The 9982-nt window shown below is 44.2% G+C and overlaps 1 protein-coding gene and 1 long non-coding RNA gene across 3 annotated transcripts; both read left to right on the forward strand.

Annotated features, from left to right (window-relative positions):
• Nucleotides 1-568: 568 nt before the first annotated feature.
• Nucleotides 569-1081, forward strand: LOC117162245 (uncharacterized). The gene has a single exon (XM_033344106.1). It carries the CDS (start codon nucleotides 569-571, stop codon nucleotides 1079-1081), a length of 513 nt encoding a protein of 170 aa, XP_033199997.1.
• Nucleotides 1082-7026: 5945 nt separating this feature from the next.
• LOC117162241 (uncharacterized) lies at nucleotides 7027-9379 on the forward strand. Of its 2 annotated transcripts, XR_004465177.2 has the most exons (3): nucleotides 7027-8216; nucleotides 8843-9079; nucleotides 9167-9379. It is a non-coding gene; the product is annotated as an uncharacterized LOC117162241 (long non-coding RNA). The 2 variants fall into 2 exon arrangements; XR_013059895.1 differs by having other exon boundaries at nucleotides 8843-9379.
• The last annotated feature ends 603 nt before the right edge of the window (nucleotides 9380-9982 follow it).

Below are 9982 nucleotides of genomic sequence, written 5' to 3' on the forward strand. Positions count from 1 at the left end.
CCCCACCTCCCCAATACCACTGGTCAGCGTCGCGCCGTCCCCGCTGTCCCAACGGATCGGGGAGTAATAAACATACCAAGGGAACGGATAGATTCGGTGGTCCAGGACCTCGAGATCCACTAGAGGATCTCAAGATCATGTTCCTCCGCAAGTTGGAAGAGCGTCGGCGAGAAATAATGAATGCCAGGGGGAGCGATCCTCCCGGCTACGGAGGCTGGCGCCGCCGCAAGAACCGTACAAGCATGGTTGCGGTCGGCTAGAGACACCTCGCGGTCGACCGTGGAGTCGTCGGTCGACGAGGCAGGATTTATTACCGTCCAAGGAGGAGGAAGAGGGAGAGCGGGGCGAAAGAACAGGAAGCCCACGGCGCAACCTCTTCCAACGGCCAATACTCCGACCGAGAACGTAAGAACCAAGGGACAGGTATCGTCGTCTCTTCCGTCGTCGACATTGCGATCAAGGGCCTTGGCGCCCGGGACGGCGATCGGAAGCGGTGGAACGAGAGCAAGAACTTTCGCAGAGGTGGCCGCTCTGCCCCCGGTGCGCCCTCGTAAGGGAAGGGGAATTCATGCTAGGGGCGGGCAGCGGCGATGGACTCGGAGCTATCAGGGTAGGTAAGAAACGCAACGCTAGTGGGCGGGACGCGCACAGCGAGAAAGTGCCGGGCCTTCCCCCACCCCCACGGTGCGCCGCGGTATCGCTCACCGTGAGGGACGGCTCGGGTTTCACGTATAGGGATGCGATGTCGGTGGTGAAGAGAGAAGTCAAGCTCTCCGAACTCGACATCACGGAGTTAAGAGCGAGGAGGGCGACCACGAGGGCGTTGCTGTTTGAAATACCAGGCCAGGATGCTAGGAGCAAAGCATCGCGACTGGCCCGGCGGATGGCGGCCACGCTGAAGGATTTACCCGCCAAGGTAACCGTGCCGCGAAGGAAGGCCGAGATAAGAGTGACCGGACTGGAGGACTCGGTCACCCCGGGGGAGGTGGCAGCCGCCGTTGCTGAAGCCGGGGGCTGCCATGCTGATGAGGTCAACGTAGGAGTCATACGCTCCGCTCCTCGGGGCCTCGGGTCGGTATGACTATGCTGCCCGCTGACAGCGACCAGGAAAATCAGCAGAGGAAGAGACGCCCGACCAGGAGGTATGATTAACATAGACTGGTCAGCGGCGAGGGTTTCCCTTCTCCCTGCGCGCCGACTCCAATGCTTCAGGTGTATGGAGTCGGGTCACGTGCGCCGGGATTGCACATCGACGGCCGGCCGGTCGGAGCGCTGCTACCGGTGCGGGGCGGAAGGACACCGCGCCAGGGACTGCTCGGCTCGAGTACCCATGTGTCCGGTGTGCGCGGACCTGCGAATGCCTGCGTCGCACCGTATGGGGTCACCGGCATGCAAACCGCCTGCCCGTGAGAAGAGGACCGCACAGGAAACAAAGACCATTTCAGGCAACGGTGGGGACGCGGTGAAGAGGAAGGAAACGATACCGCCGTCAACTGACCCCATGAAGGACAGAAGAGAAAACAGAGAAGTAGGACACTACGACTGCGAGGGGAACGGCCCGGAGGAGGCTATGGAAACGGAGCCTTCCCCGACGTGAGCGGAAGAAGAGGAGAAGGACAACTGCTCCTGCAGTGCAATCTTAACCGCTTCCGCCGGTCTCAGGACTTAATGTTCCAGAGCCTGACGGAGCGACGGATTGCTCTGGCGGCAGTGGCCGAGCCGTACGATTCCCGACGCGTTACGAGGCCCTGGGGATCTGGTCGGCTCGGTCGCCATATTCCGGACCGGGATTGCGGGAAGCCCCTCCTGCTCGGTGATCGAGCGGGGGCGGCGCTTCGTGGTCCTGAAATGGGGCGACCTGGCAGTGGTGGCCGTCTACGTGTCGCGCAACATCAGCCGCACAGAATACGCCTCCTTCCTGGACGGACTCGCGGTTTGCGCGAGGCGTCTGGGCGCCTGCCCGTCAGTGGTCCTCGGGGACATCAACGCCCACTCAACGGCGTGGGGCTCCCGCAGGACCAACGGAAGGGGGGTCCAGCACGTGTGTGCGCGCGAGTCCATAGTGGATATCACATGGGCAAACCCTGCCGTATCCCGCCGTGTTTCAGGTTGGGAAGTTTCCCCGGAGGAGACCCTCTCGGACAACCTCTACATCTTGATGCAGGTGGCGGTTGGCGGCGCGATGGGCGACCTTTCGTTGGGTGCGCGCGGGCCCATTGGCCCACCGGGAAGGAGAAAAAGATTCCTGCGGTGGGCGGTGACCCGCCGCGACGAGGACTTCATGGCGGCGGCCGCTATAGCCGTCGCTTGGTTAGAAGAATCCAGGACCGACGATGACGCGGAAGCGGAAGCGACCCGGCTGAGGCGCGACATGCACGCGATCTGCGATTCGTGTATGCTGCGGTCTGGAGCCCCGCGCCGCGCCGGCGCTGTGTACTGGTGGTCCGAGGAGATCTCTCGTCTCCGCGAGACATGCATCCGCGCCCGGCGCCGGTACACCAGATCCCGCCGTAGGCGGCGAATGGAAGAAGCCACGGTGGCTCGTCTGTACGAGGCCTACCGCGAAGCGCGAAGGCCTCTGCAACGAGCCATCAAGGAGGCGAAGAGGCGGGCCTGGGACGAGCTTCTGGCCAGCCTCGACTCTGATTCCTGGGGGCGCCATTACAAAATGGTATTGAACAAATTCCGTCCATGGGCGCCTTAACAGAGAGCATGGAGCCTCGGTTCCTGGAGGAGGTCGTCGGCACCTTGTTCCCGGGAGCAGCGAACGAGGGAGATGGCAGCCCGACCAAAGAGGAGGAGCAGGAGCCTCAACCGCCGGAAGAAGGACCATGTGTCTCTGCGGGAAGGTGGAGGCCGGAATCGAGGATCACCGAGGAAGAACTGGCCGGGACCGCCGGGAGGATCGGAACGCGGAAAGCTCCGGGTCCCGATGGAGTCTCGGCCCGCCTGTGGAAGGGTGCGAGACTAATCCGTGTGTTCGACGGATGCCTGCCACGAGGTGAATTCCCCGCTTCGTGGAAGGAGGGACGGGTGGCCGGGGCGCTCCCCGGACTCGCCTTCCGCCTTTCGGCCGGTCTGCCTTTTGGACGAGGCGGGCAAGCTGCTGGAGAGAGTGGTGACTGCCCGCCCGGAGTCGCATCTGTCCCGGAGTGTGCCCGGACTGCACGACGGCCAGTTCGGTTTCCGAAGAGGGCGGTCTACGACCGACGCTGTCGCCCGCGTCCGCTCCTTTGTCGAGGGGGCCGAGCGGCGTGGTTACGTGGCGCCGGCCGTGTCGCTGGACATGGTCAACGTCTTCAACAGCATCCCCTGGGACAGGATATGCCGGGCCCTTGAATTACATCGAGTGCCCGAGTACCTGCGGGGTGTAATCCGGGCGTTCCTCCGGGACCAGATTATCGTCTATACCGTCCGGGGCGGATGGGTGACCGGGAGGACTGTACACCGCGGGGTCCCACAGGGTTCGGTGTTGGGTCCGTTGCTGTGGAACATCGCAGTGCTTCGGACGCCGATGCCTCCGAACTCGGCACGGCATGGGGTAGAACCGTCCGCCTGGCGCAAGGCCGATCACGGGACCGGATCGTCCCGAATATATTATATATATTATAGAATAAATTAGCCATTTTCGTGTTGTCCTTTGTCCATTCGTCAGTATTCTTGTAAAATATGTTGCGGAAAAACTCCTGTTATTTTCATTCTTAGGGAAGTTAAATTGAGTAACTTGTACAGGACCATGCTGAACTATTAAATTTACTGTTTCTTGTGTTCTGTCAATTGGCTAGGATCTTCAATGTTGAAATTTCTGTTGTCTTCTTTTTGTACTTCAATTTCTATATTTCCAATATCGTTCTCTTGATGAGTTTCACAATCGATGAGTTAAACAAATCCAAGTAATATTTTTTCGCATTCATAATTTGTATTCAGGAGGCAAAAAATTCAATATAAGTGCAAAATCTGTAATCATATATGACTTTTAGTAGAAAACTATTGGTGTAGTTTAATTTCTCTAAAAAGTACATTTCTCTGAAAGCGCCTGGATTTTTTTTATGTAAAGTAGTTTCCAGGATATGAGGACTTTATGGAGTTACACTGAACTTTGATGATTTTTGGCACTCCTTTAAACTGAATCATTACTATTAAAAAAATGTTTTGTATCTGCCTTATTTCGGTCCTGGCCGCGAGCATTATATACGTGTCTATAATTGTGACTTTTGATCAGGTGTTAAATACTTAATAAAGATGAGTCACCAAAATGAATAATAATTATTCAGAATAAGTTACTTACATCGTGTCATATACGTCTAAATTTGCGGCACCTTGTTCGATTATTAAAACAATAATTCGACGTTTTCTAGTTTATCAGTTTAACTAACTAATTTATATAATTAAAATTAGTATATTCAGAATTCGTTATTATTAAAATAAATAAATAAAATAATTAATAAAATGTAATAAAGTATCTAAGTTGCTGGCAACATGTAACATATATCTAAATTATGACATTTGTTCGAATATTAATGTAGTAACTTGTGGATTCTTAGAGTAAGGACAAGTGATTGCTGGTAGAGTTTAAAGTTTAAGGTATTTTAATGAGTGATATTCGATAACAAAAGGACAGACTACGATATCTTCGCACGCCGACTCACACTCCGTGTCCGCTCAACTCGCACTCTGCTTCTCGACTGACTCTCTGGCCGTTGTAGCACTCTATTGTCTATTGCTGGGCCCACCGCACACGTGTTCTACAGACGCTCGTAGCCAGGGTCACGTAGGTCTTTTCGGCTATTTACCTATTTACCTGAAGGACCCGGTAATGCATTGATGGAGCCGACAGCGCCTCGGCTCTCGCAACATTGTCTGTAGTTAGCTCGACGTTTCTTGGGCCCTTCTCCCCGATACTACATTAAAGTACCTATAAATGAAAATATTCTTTGAAAAGAGTAATTACTTATTAAATAATTTCCAGTAGTAAGATATATCTAAAGATATATCTAAATTAGCGACATTTGTTTAGATGTTAACTACTAGATAAAGCATCAGGAATTAATAATTAATAAATAAATAGTTACTGGTGACAATATTGCGGTGATTGGTTAGAAACTAGTCATGTTGGTATTGCCATATTCAATACTCTCAATATAACTAGTTGCATTCTATTGTTACGTTTTGTTTGGCTCGTTTTGGTTGTGTTGCCGTTAATTTTTGAATTCAGATTAAATTGTAATGTTGTCTGTTGTTTAATGCGATTGGCAATTAAACTCCACGTTTCGGCTAACCTGCTACGCGCAGGAGTACTGGTACGGGAGAGGATTAAAGTTGGTGAAAATAAATGTTCGCTTAATCCTATTATATTATTAGACAAATATTCTTCACAAAAAAATGTTTATTCGTATTCTAATTGGATATTGACAGAATTGTCGTTGAAATTTTAAATACTCGAAGTTACAATCGTTCGCAATACGTTTTCACTCTTATTAATTACAAGATTTTAATTTGATAGATTTTCAATAATTTACAAATTGACAAATGCAAACACGTCGATTAACAAGACTAACGAGAACTGGGAACTAATGAAACAAAGAACTAAAAGCTAAAGAACTAAAGGACTAAAGAACTTAAGAACTGAGAGCAAAAACTAAGAGCTAAAGGAACTAAGAGCTGAAAAGCTAAGGAACTAAAGGATTGAAAGGCAAAAGAACTGAGAAATTAAGAGCTAAAGGAATTGAGAACTAATCGCTATGAACAAAGAAATTACTTGCCAAGAAATGGGGAACTGATCGCTAAGAACCAAGGAATTAATCACCAAGAACTGAGGAACTAGTCACACAGAACTGAGGAATTAACTACTCTGAACTAAGGAGTTATCTCTCCTTCTTCTATGTCGCTTATATATATGTCGGGTTATTATTAAGATTTGAATCACGTAATGTTTCTTCATTTGAATTAGCCATTGTTTTACAAAACAGAGAATATATTTACACGAATAAACAAGGTTTTACAAATATTATGAATAATGAATTTTGTAAATGATATGATTGATTAACAAATGATAAATTAAATTATTAATTAGATTAAAGAATAATAAGTTTTATCGAACAATAAAAGAAACGAATAATATATCTTACGATTTACTAATTTAACGAATAATGAAAATTAACGATTGATAAATTTACAAATATTGAATTTAATTTACGCTATAAACAATGATCCGGGGTTCAAACGAATCCACGGTCAACGGGAAAACTTTAAACAATTTTATAACACAAAAAAAAATACGTTTGCTGAATCACTCGGAAAAAATTACTCGATGTATCCAAGTCTTCTCGACTTTCCAAGGCGATCACACGAATGCCTCTGATTAAAATCTTTTTCGCTATACGACTGCATTTGTTTGTTATATGCTCGCTGGAGACATCGAGAAGGTTCCAATCGTTGTTGCTAGACAATTTCTGTCAAAAGTTTGTTGTATACTCTTTGGAAACATCGAGAAAGATCCAAACGCCGTTGTTAGGCAGTTTCTGTCTGGAGATTGATTCCTAATACAACGTGTGTCCCATTATATCGACATCTCTAAAGTACAATTCTATGTGATTTCTAGGGAGAACAATACAACCGATCCACACCTTCGTCAGGCAAAACGTTTATCCCGTGACCGTGGCTACGTTCAGCAACCAGTTGTCACCTCGAACCCACTTTCGCTTTTCACAAATGTCAAACAATTACAGATGACAATTACTTAATTACAGTTATGATAAAATCTAGGCTAAAGCATTAAAAGGCTTCCTCAAAATTGCATAGGGAAGGCTCCGGTTTTCATTTCATCTCCGACATATATTTAGGTCTATCTTGGAGGGGTCGCCATGTGACGGGGTCCGTGGGGGTTGTGAGGCTCGAATTTGGTTTCTATACAAATTGTTAAAATTTATTTAAATTTCAAATTGGAACGCTCACTCGCGCTATTGGTAGTTTTAGTCGCGTTACGTTACGTTACGTTACGGCGCGTGCGCAGCGCGGGACGTGACACTATACACCACGTACTAGCTCCATATCTAGTTAAAACAATATAACATATACAATTAAACTTTCATACACAATTAAGTGGTTACTTGATTTCTAAGTGGTTATCGCTGGACGCGCGTAAGTGCAATGTCGATGAACAGTGTTTAATTTACTAAACTTTCAATTTATCACAACGGTGCTACCGTTTGTGTATAGGTTAAGTTATGAAACATATCAATCTGTATTACTGTTCCACCCATTAAGTAACTATAAATTAGTGTATATAAATACTAAGTAAATAAATAACATAGCAAAGCGGTATTTTAATGAATAATTCAAATTATAAATTAATTAATTAATTAATTAATGGATAAATAAAAAGATAACTAAATAAACAATTACTATAGTTAATTAAGTAGATGGACAGAACAGAATAAATAAAAATAGATAACAGATAATTAATTTCTTCACTTCTTGGTTAAAATAGCTTTTATGGGCTATATCCTGTGTCTATGCTTTATAGAAAGTTTATTATGGAGTCACAAAATACTTGGAAGTGATTCCATATATCATTGTCTGCTGTAACTAATGTAATCATATTCTTGGTGCTTAAACTTTCACCAGCATGGTTTTCGCAGACTATATGTTGGGAAGCCCATCTTGGACATCTAAACAATACCTGTTCAGCATCATCGAGCTCTTCAATGCAATCGCAGCATTGGTTATTGCTTTCTTTATTTATTCTGATTCTATATGTGTTAAAGATACCATGTCTGGTAAGTATTTGCATTGTATAATGGTTAATAAGTTTTTTATTCTTTATAAAGATGACTACGTTGTTTATCAATTTTCTTGTCCAATTTCTTTTATATTCCTTTCTCCAATCCTCTATTGTTGTTTCTTCCAACTGTTCTATATCTCCCTTGAGTGAGTTTTGCACCCTATCGGTTATATTTTCTGCCGTGTTTAATATGTGCCTTTTTTCACCTCATATATCTTTTTTTTGCAGCTGTGCTTTAATGTGTATTGGCATGTTGCCTGGAAACATGCATAGAGCTGCATAAGAGACAGCTCTATAAGCTGTTGACATCCTCATTATGGCCAATCTTTGTACTGTTTTTAATATTTTTTTTATTTTTAGTCATTTTCGGAGCCTCAGCTCATACAGGAGAGGCATATAGTACCATCGATTCCCAGAACAATCTTCTAACTAGGTTAGTAGGACCATTTATGTTGGGAAGTAGTACTATCAACATTCTGACTAAATGCATCAGCTCTACAGCATAATGTTTCCAGATGCGCAGTGTAATTTCTGATGTTGTCAGTTGTTAATCTCAAGTATATAATAGTGTTATTTGTAGTAATTAGCGTATTTATAATATTTACATTTATTATCTTAGGTATTAGCATACCAGTCAATAGAATAATCTCTGTTCTTTCTTTTGCAATTTGCAATCCAGCGTTATTACACCAAGTCATAATTGTGTTTATGTTTATATTTAGTTTATTTTCTATACTTTCTTCTTTATTGACACCCATTAGAATTGCCGAATAATCTGCAAAGGCTACAGTTTGTAAATTTTATTATATTATCAAATTTATTGAGAAGTCCATTGTGCACTAAATTCCATAATAATAGCGTAGACATTACTTTTAAATTCTCCATTAATGCTTTGAATTATAATCTCTCTGTCCTTCAGGTAATCATATAATATCAATAAGTTTCCTGGAAGTTTTCTTTGCCTGGCTTCCTTAATTATTGTATACCATCTAAGGATGTTGAAAACATTTTTTAATGTCGACAGCCATCTGGATGTATACTAAATTTTTCTTTTTGCAGAAATCTGCAAATTTTTTAACCTATATGATGGGACCAACTGTGCTCCTGCCTCTGCGGAAACCATACTGGCTTTTGTGATATGGCTCCTGCCCTAGATATTTCTCAGTGGAGGATTTAGAAGTATTCCCCCATATCTTGCTCATCGCAGGTAGTATACTTATGAGCCAATAGGAAGAAGGAAGGAGGGGATTATTTCCTGGTTTTGCAATATTACTCTGGCAATTTTCCATTTTTTAAGTATTTTATTTATTTTGTATATAGTATTAATCATGCTTAGTATGTCGTGAGCTTTATGCTTAAATAATAATTTAAATATTGTTCCAGAGACCCCATCCACGCCAGCTGCCCGTTTAAAATTTAATCGTCCAATGGCATTCGCTAACTCCTCCATTTGGACGGTGATACATACATCGTCGTTTGTTACTTCCTCGTAACTACCATCCCGCCTCTCTTCTTCGGCAGTTATGTTTGTTTTTGTGGTCAAAAGTGTATCTATAATGCTATTAATTTTATTTGAATTTATGTTATCTACTGGTTTCTTGTTTTTTTAGTTTATTTATAACGCTTTTATAGGGTTTACTCTATGGATCCCATTCTAAGACTGCAACAAATTCCTTCCACGTTTGTTCTTTGCCTTTCTGAATTAATATTTTCAGTTCCTTTTTATTCTGCTTATATATCTTAGTAAGATCCTCCGCATTGTTGGCTATTTAATACAGCCCTTCTACTTTTATTTTCCATTTTTCAAAGTGGAGCTATATTCTCATTCCACCAATAGTTCTCGTTCTTCTTACCCCTTGGTAGAAAGACTTTTTTTAATTCGGCTTCACGCGTTTTTTCTAAAATATTGTGGAGAAATTCCCCATAGCTCATCCTGTAAGTTGTAAAATTTATTATTGTTGAGGTTATTCGATGTGTAAACAGAGAAAACTCGTGGATAAATTGTAAGGCAGAAAATATATTTAAATAGAAGTGTAATTATAAGTAAGAATACAATTTGAGCTGGTCCAGGTCCGCATGCTAGCTGTGTTACCCAATAATTGAAAATCCCGAAGACAACGTCGCCTGTCTACTGTTTATGGTCTGACTTTGTCGCAGTCTTTTGTCTACACGCTGTCGATGGCTTCAGTGCTTGAGAAA

This window comes from Bombus vancouverensis, chromosome 13 (genome assembly GCF_051014615.1).
Source record: "Bombus vancouverensis nearcticus chromosome 13, iyBomVanc1_principal, whole genome shotgun sequence".
Classification (NCBI taxonomy): Eukaryota; Metazoa; Arthropoda; class Insecta; order Hymenoptera; family Apidae; genus Bombus; species Bombus vancouverensis.

What these genes read in the sequence shown, in the direction of transcription:
- LOC117162245 (XM_033344106.1), top strand. Translation starts at nt 569, where the DNA reads ATGCTAGGGGCGGGCAGCGGCGATGGACTCGGAGCTATCAGGGTAGGT.